Here is a 16,917-nt window from a genome sequence, read left to right as displayed (position 1 = left end):
TTTCAGATTTGTATTGTTGTACGTTGTTGCTTGCACCCTTAATTTCTTCTTTTCTTTTTATTTTACTTATTTCAAAACAGAGTCCTTCCATTTGCAAATTTAGGGCAAAAGTGCAAGTCTGAAATATTGCAGTTGTTTGAATGACCACTGGGGGGTTGGTTTTAACAGGTAGCAATTTTTCACAGACTTTAATGTTGAACAGAGAGACTACACCAGAAGGATAACACAAGTCGTGGAAGATTTTTGTATACTCAAATTAGTATATAGTTATCTAATTTGAAGAATGTATTTGCAGTTGGCAAAAGTCTTACTGGTACTTGTGTATGGATAATAGCCACTTATCCTTTGAACATCTTTTAAAAAAACCTTGCCCAGTATGGCTTTTCCTGATGATCCGTCTATGCTGGTGTTTGTGCATTTTGGCATGGTCTTTTTAAATCAGTTTTCAATCTAACACAGTTCATCAGAGTTTGTCTTTAGCTCACTTTAGGACTTTGTGAGTACTTTGTTTTTAGATTTTGTTTACACCCTCTGTGCGTGCTCGCGAACATGCAAATGTACATCTGTTTGGGTGGATTGATGTGTACCATCTGTCAAACTTGTTTAAGCTGTTCTAATGCTGCCTTTTTTGTCTGGAGAACTTTTTAAGTTATTTAAGTCATAATTAAAAAATAGAAATAAAAAAAGGCTAAATGACTAAATTGTTAAAAAAAAAAAACTTTTTGTTTTTTTCAGACTTTAAACCTTGTTTTCCCCTTAACATTTCGTAGTAGTAAGTGCCTGTTTTCACTACTGGCAAAGGAATAAACAGATCTTTCTGTTCCTCTTCCAAATCTTGTTTGCCTTAGGGTTCTTACAGTACAGATTTTATCAAAAGGTTTTAACTAACCGCTAGTAACCCTCCGGGAGACGCCTCATTCCAGCTCTCTTTGTCTTCAGCCAGCTTTTTTGCAAGGTTGGACTTGTTTGAAGTAAAATGAGAATGTTTTAGGGCAAAGATGAGCATTGATGATTGATTGAATGAATGACTGACTCGTGAAAAATGCAAGACCATGGTTGGCCTTTGGAGACCTATTCATCTGCAGTATTAAGCTTAAGTTTCTCCTACATTGTAGCATTCAAAACATACCTTCCTGTTTCTCCTTACAATGCAGCCTCTACTGTGTCTGTTTGAGCTAAAGTTAGAGGAAGAATGATAAACCGGTTATGGTCCAAAGTGTCCCTTAAAATAAAGTTTTATATATATATAATTGTTTTTTTTTTTGCATCAGACACTAACAAAATGACTTTCTGATCCATCTGTCCAAAGTAGACACTGTCAAACATCTGTGGGATGTTGCAATAAGCAATGGCTATTAACATTCTAATTAACTGTAAGCTTAAAAAAGACAGTTTAAAATAATGGACCACTGTTGTCATTTTAAAAATGCAAACAGGTGGGCAGTTTAAGTTCAAACCCCCTCAACAGCCTGTGTTGCGTTGTTTTCCCCAAAACCCCTTAAGGATGCCCTTTTGTCTGCACCCACATCCCCAACTCTACAAAGACAAGATGCTAATCGGCCAGCGATGAGCAATAATATCTGCTGTCAGAGTAATTGTAGAGATGAGCGAAGAAAGGGAAATGGAGAATGAAAGTAAATGAAGAAGCACAGATTAGACAGAGAAGTCAGGATGCACTTTACTTTCACCAGCCAGTTTAGACTTATTGTCAATGCCGGTCTCCGCATGAATAGATGAGGAAATGGAAAAGGAGAGCAAAAGACAGATTTAGCTCACCATTTAAGACATTATTTACTAAGAAGCTACCTGGCTTAACAAAAGTTTCCACTAAATACAAAAACCAACCAGCCAAAGCCCAGTAAAGGCACTAACAGAAAAAAATCACACCTTAATAGACCATCAGTTTGCAAAAGCCACATATCTAGCAGACCTCAATTCTGTCTGAAAACTCCCTTAAGCAAGACATTTTTCAGAAATTAAGAAAAGGAAAGACATTTTGGGCCATTAAATAATATTTATTTAATTTAAAAGAGTTTGTATTTCACTTTATTAAACATTTAATCAAAACATAATTTTACTTCTCCGGTTTTGGTAACAAAATAAAAATAATTTCAAGAAATGTAAATCTTATACTGCTGTGTGAATGCTTTTTATTAAAATACCTACTTACATATAGCCACATAACTTCATTTAACAGCGCATTGAAAGACAAACAAGTAGCTCAAGAAAGGGATTTTTAACTTTTTACCAGAAACTTTAAATAAGTACATACTTCAAAAATATGTATTCATTTTTAGATAATTAACATATCTTTCTGCAAGAATTATTTTTTTCTGTTCCAAATAGAGCTGCTTAAATTTCCTTGTAACAAGGAAGTCTGGTGTTGTATTTGTTGTTCTTTTTTCCCTGTAAACAACATGCAACATTTAATAATCAACCAAAAAAATGTGTTTCTTGTGCAATTTCTGAAAATGTAGCCCATCAAATAGTCTTCTAGATTTTTTTTAGCTCTTGGTAGCAGTTGTGAAAGGCTGTTATCACTAATGCTGGTTGACATTTAAACCCTTGCAATCAACCAACTTGAGGCTTTAGCTATACACACTCCACTAAAGGCTTGAAATTCTCAGCACACAGAACTCTGCATATACTGGAAAGTGTTGACCAAACTTTTAGCAAGCTTGCAGTGGTGCGATAAAAAAGGGGGAAGACGGGTGATTTACAGGTTGAATCTTTTACACTGCAGTAAGACAAGTTAGGTGATCGGTTGCCACTACATGAGCCTTATTTTAAAGTCTACTGTTTTTGCAGACATGCTCATCTTGGTTGTTTTGTCAAAGAGAATGAAACTAATAAGACTTGTTAGCTTAAATGTTTTATCCACACTGGTTATTTTCCTTCCATGCACCTATTGGTCAATGCTAAAAATTAACAATTTTTCAGATAATGTTGCAACAGGACATGGATGTTCTTCTGAACGAATGTGTAAAGATAATGTAGAAGCATTTGGCAGCAGAATAAGCAATGTTTTAAGAATGCAAAATCAAGAAAAGAGAACATCTGATGAAAGTTGCATTACTAGTCTTGAATTTGAGCCAGATGCAAGTATTATTGTTGATGAGCAAAGTTGAAGTTTTAAAGTTCTACTTAAAAGCTGAAGTTTTATTTTTAGTGTGCTAAAGTAAGAGATTGTGTTTTTCTGCTTGGTTTTTATTTTTATGTTTTTTTTGTTTCTCTTCTAACTTTAAAGTTTACTCAGTTTGAGAAAATATTATATGTTGGCCTTTTGCATGTCATAGTGAATTGTGAAAAATATGTACTCTAAAGGGGATATTGTAATTGCCAAAAGGTTTTCTGACATATACTCAGATCTGAGTATTTTCGCTTGCAGTTTCTGTTAAAAAAAAGTACAGTTTTGATTTGATTCCTAGCAGTTTCTTGGAACTCCTCTTCTGAGAAATCTGCTACTGCTCTGACACATCTTAACATCAGACAGAGCTCTCATTTCAGGCTCAACATAGCTTTTTTAGATTTATCTGGCAAAACTTGAGTCTTGAATTTAATCATTATAGCTTTTTTCTTTCTATTTAATGGATCACATCTCAATGACAGCACAGTTTAGTTGTAATGTTTTTATTCCGTCAACTTAAACTTTAAACATTGGGGTGACATTTCACCTGCATATCTCTGGGAAAGTTAGCATAGAACACACAGGCCTTTTCAAAATTGTTTTGATCAAATACAGGTAGACATTCAGTTCCAAGAGATGCTCGATATCAATACATGTTTACTGTAAGCCTTTTTATTTTAACCCTTCGTTGGCATAGCAGATGATTAAGCTCTATGTGGTCAACAGAGAAGGTTTAGTTTAACTGTGGAACTTTGTTACAGTTAAAATGTTGGGTGTGTATTTAAAAAATGTGAAGACTGTGACTAAAGTTAAGTAATGTTGGAGGCTGGTACTTGATCCTATCATACCTGGAGAGCCTACCCAAGAAGGGTTATTACTAACTTCACTTTGGAAACCATTTACTTATATCCAGAAATGAAGCTGTAAATGTTTCACATTATTAGGAATACCCCCTCCAACAGTTTTTAAAAAAAGTCCATTTTGTTTGGCAGGTCTTAATAATCTTCTGAACTCAGACAAAAAAGTGAATTGAACAAGAGAAATTTGGTCTGCTTTAACCCTTTAATGGCTGTGTCACACAGCCACTACGTACATTTTGCGCATGGATGAAAATTGGGCATACATGAATATATGTGAAAATAATGAGAAATGTTGTGGCCTTTAAGTGAAATTTTCATGGATGTATCACAAATGAACCACGTTAAAACCACGGAAGAAGTACGAATAAACTACGCGAAGAAAACGTAAATCAACGAAAAACATGAACTGTGCGTGATTGTTGCACTGTTTCTATGCAGCTTAATAGTGATTCATGCATCAAAGTAATTTTACTGTTATGCATGTCGTATTCGCGATAAATATTTTACGACAGTATTACATGCATAAATTGTTTTAGACATACCTGGACATACGTGGAACAGTCATGGAAAGCCAAAGAATTTGTGTATACATCTCGCAAAAATCACGCACAATTGCGTAAGATTGACGTAATAATTGTGTATAAACTACATGACATACTTGTAAACTGAGTATTTCTCTACCGACCAAAATTTTTGAACACCTCATAAACAAATTCGGCCCATCGCCCGAAACCCTAAACGGACAACTACGCCAGCAACGAACGACTAACGCGCGAAACAATTATGAATTACATATATCAGGCATGTATTATGACCAACATTTCATACATGGAAAATGCGAAAAATATACGTAGTGGCTGTGTTACACAGCCTTAACACCAGAGATGTCGCCGGCGACACCTAAATAACACTCTTTTTAACCTACCATAACTCTTTGAACTATCACCTCATTTTGGTACAGAGAAAAGTGGCTTTGCATCGATACATCACTAATGTAAAGCGAATTGTTGCATATCAGCAAAAGGCTGCTTTTTCTGCTTCAGAATCCACTGGAATAAAGTAGATTTTGTAAACGGTTGAAGAATTATGGGTGTCAAAAGAATGTCAACACTGGAGCTAAAGTTTTGGTATCAAATAGTTAATATATGAAGTTATTGGTTCATAGCTGTTGTTCTGCATCGGTGTCATTCCAAAAAGATAGCCGAGGGGAATCGTGGAAAATAAGTGGTGTAAATGGAGATCTTTGAAAATAAGCAAAAAGCAAGCCTCATGTAAAGAAATATGAAACACTACAAAGTTGCAAAATGCCATGTTGATAAATGTAGTTAAATAGTATTAAATAGCTGTAGGTACTTATCAATGCACAGTATGAGAGTCAAAGAACTGCCATGGTAATCAGCTTTCCTTTTTCTGGTCAATGTTTGTTTTAGTCAAAATGTGTGTGTGACTGGGTGAATGGGTCTGTGACTGTAAAGCACTTTGTCCTTGTAGGAAGAAAGGCGCTATACAAGTATACGCCATTTACCACTCAGCCAACATTGGTATTAAGTTCCAAGTTTGGCTCATTTTTGAAAGTTCAATCAAGTGGGATATTAGTTGGCATTTCCCCTCTAAAAAAATCCTAATTAAAATCAACTTGAGACAGAATTTTGTTTTTTGGATCATTGAGGATGCTTTATACTTTACAAGAAAGCACTTTACGAGTGTAAAAATTGAAACATTTTTACTCTTGTTTTTGCAAAGCTGCCAGTACACGTGCCAAGTTATTTCTGGCCAGGGCTTTTCACTTCACAAGTAGCTCAAACACCGAATTTCTGTGAGGACATAATAAGGTTCTGCTACTGCAGTACATGTCAAGTGATGCTAATCATTACATCACAGCAAACATTCAACAATACCCTGTCTGTAGTGGCAGTTTTGACTGTTTTGAGATGATTAAAGAGGCAAAGAGCCACATGTTTTGAAGCGGAGGAGGAATAAACTTTGTTATTGTAAACGGTTGCTATGGAAAACAAGAAATATAGCAAAGGTAAGATATTTGTTGGATCTGGTTTCAACCCTTCTCATCATTTCAATTGGCATCCTTACGCAGCATTCAATCTTTCAGATGTTCAACAATCCTGTCAAACATTTGCCCAATCGCACCATATCTCAGTAACAATGGATGAGCAATAGGTTGACCAGGGAGACACATCAGGAACAAGCAGTGAAAACGTCAAAGTTTGGATTGAGATAAATAACTGTGTAAAACAATGTTCTACATCCTCATTTAAACAATAAAAATCAAAAGTATTCAATCTTCACTTCCAATATTGCCAACTGCACAACCTAACAAAAAATATTTACTTTGTAAATGAAATTGGTTGGCAGAGTTTAGTGAAAATGCCTAATTACATGTTTGATGAGAACATTTTGTTAAAACTATAAATTAGAAATGATGTGTGTGTATGTGCTGGTGCTTTGGGTATGGGTGGGGCTGCAGTTGAATATATTACATTGAAGAAGAAATGTAATAGTTTTGATACTCTATGAAATTTTATAAAAACATGAGCTGCTCAAACGCCTCAATCTGCCAAGAATCAATTTGCACATCTGTCAGTAAAACATGTTCTTTGGCGTGGTTGAAGGTTCTTCTCGTGCTCTCTGCTCTTTTAAAGCTTTCCAAGTTTACAGAACTGATGGGTTTATTTTCTTAACGTACGAAGTTACATTTCGGCAAAATATTTGGAGGTGCAAGTAAAAGTAACAAGACAAAGTTGCTAACTTAGTTTCAGAATTGTTCTCACTGTTGCATTTTCAGCAGTTTATAGCATGAGAAACATTTGAAAGCTGGAATTCAGGCAGTAATCAAGTAGGAATCTGTGTGGCCAAATTAGTCTTTCTAAAAGTTTAAGTTATATTTTTAAGATTTTGTTAGTTTGTTTCTATTGGGAAATTATAGCAGCCAGGAAAACCATGTTTTTCCCCAATTTTCATCATAGTCTTGATTCACCATAGGCTATAAAAGTCCACATTCTAAAGGAAATGTTAAAAACCTTTCCGGGATTTGTAAAAATCTGTATGATTCCAGCTTTATTTTCTTTGTGTTTTACAATAGGAGCTTTTATGATTGTTGTGGTATGTTGTTTCTTTAGGAGTAGCCACAATGGCTCAGGAAATATTAACAAACTTGCCAGTGGGAAGTTATTTGGCCCCTAATAAGGCTACCATAACAAAGCATTCTATAAACGCATAAAAACAGATCAAGTTAATCTGTTGTCTGGAGTATATAGATCTTCTTTTTTGGCTCTGATGAGATGTCTTAGGGGCTCAGCTATGTCTCATGCTCTCTGTTGTGGAATTGGACACCGGTGCAACCTATGGGAGTTGTCAAGACAAGCCAGCAAAATTCTACTATGCCAAAAATGACGTGCAGCGTATAAAGAAGGTTGTTGTCCATCTCTCTCTGATTGTGCAACATCAAGGGTGTATCCTATGGTCTGTTTATGGGGAAGCTTGGCGGCAGCAGACACACCCATTCATGTGTTTGATTTATTGCTAGAAAAATAAAACTTCTCCAGTGGCAGATTTATTTTCTTTTCATCTGCATTGTGTGACCACTTTTACAAGACATTCTGGCTTTAGCGTTCCAACACTGACCTTGTGCAGAGATGCACCTCAACAACCTTTCAGCTTTTGAAGCTTGTAACATTTGTAGCCAAAATGTTACAAATTCAGCGTAATAAACAGGCAGTTTTATTAAAAGTGGAATTGTTTTTAACCATTTTGGGATGCTAGTTTATTTTAGTCTTGTTCTTGTTTAGTCAGAATACTTTCTTGATATATTGTTGGGTCAAATCCACACTTGTAAGTTTGAATTTTAGTTCGTTAAAGCTAAAGTCCCACTATCTGTCACACACCTAGGTGTGCGAAATTTGTTCTCCGCATTTGACCCATCCCCTGGGGGAGCGGTGAGCTGCAGACACAGCTGCACTCTGGAACCATTTGGTGGCTTAAATGTCTCATTCTGACATTTTATGAACTAAAATTCCAACTTGCAATTATAGTCAATTAAGGGAAAAGTGTAGCAGATTTTTCTTTTACATTTATATGTATCTTTAAAGTTGTTGTTTGATGTCCCTGAACAGCTGGTAGCTTAAAATCAAATCAGACTTTAGGAATAATAAAGATTCTTTTAGCCTCAAGCCAAAACAACATAAAATAATCTTTGCATTTTTAAAGTTTTTAAGTAAAGCTAAGCACCTAAAATTGGATTAAAGATAACTGTTCAGATTGTTGGAATGATGCATCTTAATCAGTTTCACTACAACTATTGCCGATATGCCCTTTTCTCGGACACATTAAATTGATCATAAGGTAAAGCGTAATAAATATATTTTTTGAACAGCTTGTATTTTAGCTGTATTTCAGTCTTTAAAAAAAATCAATAAAGGAAGTCTAAATTGTTCTTTCTAAAAGGTGTTTTTGTTTTACATCTATTTGAAGCATCTACTGACCCCATCTGGTGGACAAGGGGAACTGTACCTATAAAATGAAACTTGTGAGCAAAGCTAAAGTTTATTTGCATCCTAAAGAAACCCACTATTGGTTCCCAATGTTCTTTTTTTTCTTGAAGCCTCCATCCTCTAATGTTTTGAAACCCAGTCACTGCGATGAAGAGATGAGGGCAGATTATTACTGCAAGGCTCAAGTCTAGTTTCTTCAGCTGCTCCCCCCACTGAGGGTGTTTGTATGCTTTTAGTTATGACGACGTGTGCCGATGCATCTGTGCCTTAATGGAAAGCACATCGCATTTCTGACCCTGCACACCATTGTTATAAATGCAGAGAGATTGAACACGTTGTTCTCTGTTTCTGCACTTTTCCTTATAAAGTAGTTGCACTGAAATTTAAGATGTATGAGCAGGAGAAACAGCTGGATCTAAAGCTTATGGCGGAGAAGCGTTAGCAGTGAGGAGCTGTGTGTTGTCCCAGCACAGTGGCAGCTCGGTCACAGATGTCTGGAGCTGGAGGTGTTTTAAGCTGGAATGTTCTGCTTAGTCATCTTAGAAACCACGTTGGGGGTGAACAGGGGTGTGTTTGCAGTAAAAGTCTTCAGCGAAGGGTTGTGTAGTTTACAACAGCAACTAGTTCGTGTGCAAATCCCACTAAATAAATGTAAATTGTGCAAGTTTTCCCAATGACTTTTTATGTAAATATTTTTATACCACCAACACTTTTTTTTAAAACTGCTATTAAAAAGGTTTTAAAAGAACAGACTGATCTGATGTCTCTTGGATGTCTCTCTGTTATTGATGAAAACACATTCCAGCCAAAGCTTGGGGTCGTTGTCCTCTTTCGACACTCCAGATGTGGAGATGCTCAGTATAAAAGAAAGGAATGTCCTCTTCTGCTGTTTATTTTGTTGTTAACATCACACATCAGAGAGAGACGCTGGCGCTGGAATGTCACTGGTTGGCCTCCCTTCAGAGCATCAGTTCATCAAAGTGATGCTAAACTAATTTAATGCTTAGGATAACTCTGTTAGAATGTAAGAACACTAGACAATTGGTAAATGTCTTTGTTTTAAATGTGAAATGTGAAATGTGTCTGAAGATGTTCCACTGAAAAGACAGGTGAGGCAGATTCAAAATCTAAAATAGTAAACACAGTTATTAAGTAAAACTTAATTAAATAAATATGTTCCAGTGATGATGCCTTTTAGGCCCAGATTGTTTGAAAAACCCATTCCAATGAAAACTGGGTTTTTTAACATGTTCTTGTAGCATTTTTTCTGATGGAGGACCTAAAGAAAATCAAAATGAGTATGTCTTTATTCAAATTCTGGTACATCAGCAGCAGGCAAAAATGCACTTGGAAAAAGCTTGAAGTATAAACTACAATCGGCAGGCCTGAAGTTCCTTGCTCTGCTCATTCCCATCAGCAACATTGTTCACCATTTTTGTTGCACCGTTAATGTTACGTTGGTGTTGTGAAGGGCTGTAAGCGAGCCGCAGAGAATGTAAACAAAGGGATGATGTGAAATGAGGGCAGGCGCACTCACTTCAACACAATTTAGAGGCGACTTTGTGATGAACTCCTGCCGCTCTGCAGAAACTGTCCTGTGAAATCAGGGATTTGATTTTGGCTAAAAACGAGGGAGGGAGGGAGGGGGGTTAGAGGGGAGGGGAACATGAGCTAAGCCCCACCCACCTACGCTCTCCGCGCGCAGGGGAGGTTTAAAAGAACTCCCAGCTCGTCTCGCACACCATCAACAGAGGAAAGTGATATTTTCAGCGGAGCAGTCCGTGTAAGAGCCGTGAAAGAGCCGCTAGAATGCGCTACACTATGAGCTACAGCCTGCCCTGCTCGCCGGGAACCTCACCTCCGCGGCCCGGCCGCTTAGTGTCTTACAGAGCGCGGTACCTCAGGTAACCAGCTCTTTTTTTACCGTCCAACACATGGGCTGTCTGTCTGTCTGTGGGGTCCACGAGGAGGGCTTTACGTTGTTTTTGTTGGGATACAATGTGGTTTCTGTGTGTGTGGCGCTTGTTGCCTGCAATCTCTTCTCATTTTCACCTTTTAAAAATGTCGCCAGCAGCTGGTTGTGATCAAAGCTGCTCTCGTCGTGGAGGTTTATGCTCTGGAGGTGAAGAATCGGCTTGATTTGTTCCTATCTGGATCGGGAGGGTTTACACACAGCTGTACGTGCGCTTCAGCACGAGGATGGAAATGTGTTCGTGATGCCATCTATGGACATGGGGGTGTTCATGATGTTAAAGCGTCATTTTAAAAGAAATAGTTGGATTTGACTTCATGTGCATCAAGCTTTGCTAAGTTTGTGTGCTTTTGTAAATAAATGAACAGAAAAAAGAAACCTTAAATAAAAACATAGCATAAATTCACTGCATTCTTAAAAAGATCTAACGTAGGATTGTTGCTGCTTTATATTTAGTTTTTAACTAAAGTTTATGCATCGATTATTGTTATATTTTGTCAATATGACATTTCCCACATTTTATTTTCTTAAATTTTCTCTCTTTTCATGCCTTTCCCAACACTTTCCTCTCAGTTCAAACCCTTTTCTTTTGCCTTACCATTGAAGCAGTCCAGTGATTTTGCTATAAATAGCTCAGAAAAGAGAATATCTGAAATACCTAGCATGCATCTCCTTTTTTTTTTTTCAACTGCAAACCTGGTTTGTTTGCCCAGAATAGAGTGGTGGAATATGGCCAAGTCTAATTGTATGCTTTTCCCTGCTATTTGTATGTGGAAAGGAGACAAACTGCATGGATGGGGTAGCATGTTTACCAAAGCAGGATGGCAAAGACATAAACGCATGCTTGATTCTTGATAAAACAGGGATGTTTTTCCAAAGATGGCTCCACAACTCCTGCTAATACGGAAGTAACATGAAATGGTGTGTGTATGCAAATAAACCCATAAATATTAAAAGGGCATTATAGTAGTTTAAAGTATTGCAAATATTTATTTCCACTTAGAAGATTTTGTAATCAGGAAATGCTGGTGATTGATCTCCTACTTTAATCCCACTAAGGTGGTAATGTCAGTAATCTCTTTAACGTCTTACCTCATTTAGCCAATTTTCACTGAAATGTATGTTTTGGTTGTAAAATGTAACAGAAGCTTCATTGTTTGTTGGGTTAAAAAAATCTAATGTATACATGCATAATTGGAGAAATAATCCCTGTTTAGTATTCACTTTTGTGTACCTTCTTTCAAGAAATTTCTCCTGACATGTGTGACTACATTTGGGATTTGATGGGTGAGCTGATGGGGATCTGGCATGTGCGAGACGGGCACCTTATCTTCCTTTTTTCTCTCCACAGTGCATCAGGAGCCAGTGCGGTTGCCATCGATAACAAGATTGAGCAGGCTATGGTCAGTTTCACTAAAGCAGTCACATCGTCTGTTGTACCCAAAAATGTTTACATAATGCAGCTAATTGGCGGCAGTGGCTCAGCAGGTCGTCCAATGATCGAAGGTTCGATCCCCGCTCCCCCCAGTCAACTGTCGTTGTGTCCCTGTGCAAGACACTTCACCCTTCCTGCCTCCAGCGTGGCTCCGCTAGTGTGTGAATGCGTATGAATGTCCCGGTGATGGTCAGAGGGGCCATAGGCGCGAACTGGCAGCCACGCCTCTACCATCACCAAGTATACATGAGTGAATGAATAATGGACACTCTGTAAGCGCTTTGAGCGACTGGAAAAGTGCAGAAAAATCGAATCCATTATTATTATTATTAATTCACAATAATTATGTCTTTTTGCACTTTTATTATCTAACTTAAAGTGAATTTGAAGAAAAAAAAAAGATTTCTTTAAAGAATATGAAAAAAAACCTCAACCAGTTTTCTGTTCCAGTTCTAATGTATCTTTTTGTGCTTCAGGATTTGGTAAAGAGCCACCTGATGTATGCTGTCCGTGAGGAGGTGGAGGTGCTGAAGGAGCAGATTAAGGAGTTGTATGAGAGGAACTCAATGTTGGAGCGGGAGAACGCCGTGCTGAAGTCTTTGGCGAACACGGAGCAGCTCAGCCAGCTGACGGGTCCGACCAGCAACTCGTCAACACCGGTGCAGCAGCTCCACCACCTCCCACTTGTGGCAAACAGCCCCGCTTCGTTGCTGCACCTCGAGGGGAGTCCGAGCATCCCGCATCAGCCAAACATCTCCTCGGCCTGAGCCTTATTTCCGTTAACGACAAACTAAAAAAGAAACACACATCTTGGTTCTGCTCCGTAAAAGTTCAAGTCGACAGCGGCCTGTGTTTGCTTGATGTGTGCACACAGCCGTTGTCGGGCCTTTGGAGTGAGACACTCACCAGCCCTTAAGTCTTATTCAGGCCATGTGTTTGAAAGTCTCATGAAAGCGATGGAGCGGGGGTTGCCAGCACGCCATGTCTAACTGAATGTCGATCTTGTGCTGGAGATGGGGGTCCATGAGCACAAAGGCTTGACTTGTTGCAGAGGTGCAGAGAGCCACCGTGGTGACCTGGTTCCTGTTTAAACCTTCATCCGGGACGGTCCTGCCAGCAACCGTCTCCCACACAGTACGCCAGGGCTGGAGGAGGCCAGAGAAACGAGGTGGACGGGGGAACGATGCTGCCAATGGGTGCCTCAGCTCAAGCAGAGCGAATAGAGACTCTTGCTGCAAAAAAAACCCTTGTTTTTTTCAAATTGATCATAACTTCTCCTTAGTTCAGTTTTAGTATTTGCATTTATTTATTTCAGGGCTGCTATGTTTAAATGTAAATGAACAATGTCACGGAGATGCTAATTATTAAACATGAGCATCTGCAACATAACATTCTCTTTTTGGTATTTTAAAATCTGATGGGTATAAAATTTGGAAGTTTTTCTTTTCAACAAATCGATGTCATTTAGTACGCAATAAGTTCAGTAAGTTGAATAAGTTCTGTTCTCATGAACTAGTGCTAACACTACAGCTGAGCTTCAATGAGATGAAATCCAGATTGAATGTATATTTTGTAAAGTATTAAAAGCATGGAGGGTTTGTACAGGAGAGCACCTGTTAAAATATGTCATGGCATGTTTTATTAAAGAAAAATATAAGCATTTTTTTTTACTTTTTTTTTCCCAAAAAGAAATTAATTTTGCCATTTGGTTGGGGGAGGGAAGAAAAACTGTGAAAATTGTTTTGACCTACTTTATAACCAAAGATTCAAAACTGTGTTAGACTTTTATTTTTAAATGCACACTTTTTTTTCCTACTGTCTTTTCTCTCTCTATTTTTGTTGCTGTTCTGCATGATCAGACCATTTTCTTACCTCATGGTTTTATCCAACACTCTTTTTTTTTTATTGCTTTCTGTCAAGTTCAGTCTGTGAATGATTACAAGAGGATGTGTGAATAAGAGAGGGAATTTTGTGCAGGGAGGTTAGAGTAAGTGGTTGAAGTGAGAAATAAAATAATTTAAAACGAGGATGGGGATGTTTTTGTGTCTGAGTGAAGGGCGTCGCGTGGAAAAACGGCAGGAAAAGATCGTTTTTGCTCTCATTTAAATTCAGATTCCAAAATGTTGTCTGGAAAGGGGGTGGTGTGGAAGATTTTGATCAATGCAGCATTTTGTTTTCAGTTTTGTAACAGATTAATTTAATTGTATTTATATAGCCCAATATTATAACCGTTGCCTCAAAGGGCTTCACTACTTATTTTACTTAAACACCTGATAAAATGTCAACATCAGCATTCCCAAATACAGAAAACCAACATTTCACATTTCAAATCTGCAGCCCGTTTGTCTTGTTTTTGTGCTTCCTGTTGATGCCTGCAGATGTCCAGTCATGTTTAAGGTTTTTTTTTCAAACCACACTGCTTAGTAATTGTACAATCAAGCTTTTCTTTTCTTGTTTTTTCTGTTATCTCATTTGAAGGACATGTGTACATGCCAAATGTACTGTATGAAAGTGATCACTGAGCCTTGGAGAAAATACTTTAAAAATGCCCTTGTAATGTGCTGTTGAGATGATTTTAGTTTTCAGTCAGAAATAATAAAAAAAAGATATGCTTTTATTTTAACGTTACCACATGTCTTCATTCATTGCCTCATCTTTTTTCTTTTATTTTGAAAAATTGTGCTTACTTTTAAACTCCAAAGTTTGTGAAGCCACTTGTGTCACACTTTGACATTCACCACAAGAATTTGTTTCACCGCTCGTGTTAGAAAGTATGCAGAAGGAAGTGCAGCATAAAAAACCTGTGTGAGCTCAACTACTGCAACAAAAGCCAAATGTAACAAGTTTACACTGGACAAAAACAGTGGTGGAGGGAACTACAGGAGAATTGACTTTCAATTTGAAAAAGAACAGCTACTCATTAAATGCCATTTTATTTGATTGCAGAAAAACATGAATGTAGCTATTTTTATAAAAACAGTTCACTTAAAAAAAAATGGCATTAAATTGGGTTATTCCTATTGGTGTGAATGGGCCATATCTATAAAGAGGAATTGAAGTGAAACGATTTACATATATGGGTAAATGTGTAAACGTCCCCCATATAACGCTCTTCTTCCCTGGAATTCCTCAGAACTACTCAGAGACAACAATCTCTTCGAATAGGATTGCTTACAGTTACAAGTTGATTCTTCCATGAAGGAAATGTGTCAGTTAAAGATGATTCCAAAAATAGAAGGAAACACCTCCTCCTTTCCGAAGAAGGAAGATAAATAACATTTTACCTTGTCAGTTATTTTAGAAAACTAGTTTGACTCTCTGCTTTTAAGCTGCTGGTCATGAAAAACATGTAATATAGGTAATATAACTTCCAACTGATGGACTTCCTTCAAGGTCAAAAATTAACAAATGTGTTTTTAATGATATTTTTACGTTTGTTGGTATTGACTTGTAGAAATGCAGTCCTGCAAATTGACAAGTCAAGAATGATGTACTTTATACATTGTAAATAAAAATAGAATGAGAGGTTTTACTAAACAAACTTAAAATGATTAATGCTCTCCTAAAAAGTGTTTTATTTTGTAAAAGTATTATTTGGAGGAAAAATAACTTTTATTTACGGTACGTTGAATCACAGCTAAGAAACTATAGACCCTTTCCAAAAAATACTATTTAATTGAAAAGGGTATTCATTTATTAATTCCATTCAAAAAATTAAACTTTCATTGACTTCAGATTCAGGGCCTACAGTTTAATTGATTGCAAGTTTTTATTTTTTACATAAATTGGGGTTCTAGCTCATGAAAGCCATGAGAACTTTATTCAAAAATTTTAGAAAAGTGTGGAGAAATCTGCTCAAATGTTGCAGGGCTTGAATATTTTATACTGAGTTTCACCAATCTCAAATCACCGGCAACGGGTCCCCATAGGCCATGAATGTGGTTCCGTTCAGTTCAATTGTCTCAGTTTGGTTCAATATGGACTTCTGGCTTGACAACTAGCCAGAAGACCATCATTGATCCCCTCCATGGTCTGGGTAAGCCACTAAAGTTCCTATCCCAGGTTCTTGGAAAGTGACGTTCATTTAGGCATCATGGTCCAAGGGGTTTTGAAGAAGACTGGTGAGGAGCAGAATCCAACCTGCTTTAGGTCCAATGTGAAATATCCACAGTCAGCCATGATTTAGGCTGCAATGTTCAGCATTGTTGGTAAACTCTAAACGGAATGTTCCAGAGGTTTTCATGGTTTTGGCCCATGCCCAAACTATTGAAGTGTTTATTTTTCATTGGATATGATCATAATCTCTGTCTTAATCTTTTTACAAAAACTGAGAAGTAAATGGAGTTTTTCCGAATTTTCTAAAATCCCGTTTTTGTGAGTTTTATGAGCTGGAACCCCAATTTATGTAAAAATAAACAAATACTTGAAATCACACAGCGGGCCTTGAATATATATTCTATGAAGGTTTTTTTTTTTAAATATAATTATAGTAATGAATTATTTTTTTCCCATTATAGTCTATTTTTTTATGAAGGTTCTGTATTCATTCTTCACAATTTCACTTTCCACTGCAGATTAAATAGTTAAAATTTACATTGCAGAGGTTTTATTTCTTGCAATGCACATGTGCTAGTTGCCAAAAAAGCACTAACAAATTGTAGGACGGAATAATCAAAATGGGTCTTTATAAATAACGTTTTTATTATACTTCAAAGTTTATGAAAACGGTAAAGATTCAGTTTTGGAAAAACACAAGGGTCTGAAGGAATCCAACTCAGTCAGAGTTCAGTCCCTTGTTTTTACTTGCCTCCAAAAAAAAACAAGATTTTTTAGAATTCTGGCAACTTTGTTTGCAGGTGCCATCATGTGAATCCAGTCGGACTTTTACAAAATTAGCTAATCTGATCAGTCCAAAGGACATGGTGTAATCAAACTTTGATCTATTTTTTCCTTCAGTGTACTGGCAGCTTTTGAATGGTTCTTTTTTGTCCACAATTTGTTTTTTGTCAATAATAAAA

At 37.1% G+C, this 16,917-nt stretch overlaps 1 protein-coding gene across 3 annotated transcripts in view; it reads left to right on the top strand.

Annotated features, from left to right (window-relative positions):
- The window catches only part of LOC101158096 (TSC22 domain family protein 2), a 36,369-nt gene extending 21,842 nt beyond the window's left edge, over window positions 1–14,527 (top strand). For all 3 annotated transcript variants that reach the window (XM_020702351.2, XM_020702350.2, XM_004067961.4), the window contains 2 exons: window positions 11,816–11,867; window positions 12,376–14,527. In XM_020702351.2, coding sequence (XP_020558010.1) covers window positions 11,816–11,867; window positions 12,376–12,666 — 343 coding nt within the window. In that variant the 3' untranslated portion in view covers window positions 12,667–14,527. The remainder of the gene's footprint in view (window positions 1–11,815; window positions 11,868–12,375) is intronic.
- Window positions 14,528–16,917: the final 2,390 nt, after the last annotated feature.

This window comes from Oryzias latipes, chromosome 4 (assembly GCF_002234675.1).
Source record: "Oryzias latipes chromosome 4, ASM223467v1".
NCBI classification, from domain to species: domain Eukaryota; kingdom Metazoa; phylum Chordata; class Actinopteri; order Beloniformes; family Adrianichthyidae; genus Oryzias; species Oryzias latipes.
This window is presented reverse-complemented; position numbering and strand designations above follow the sequence as displayed.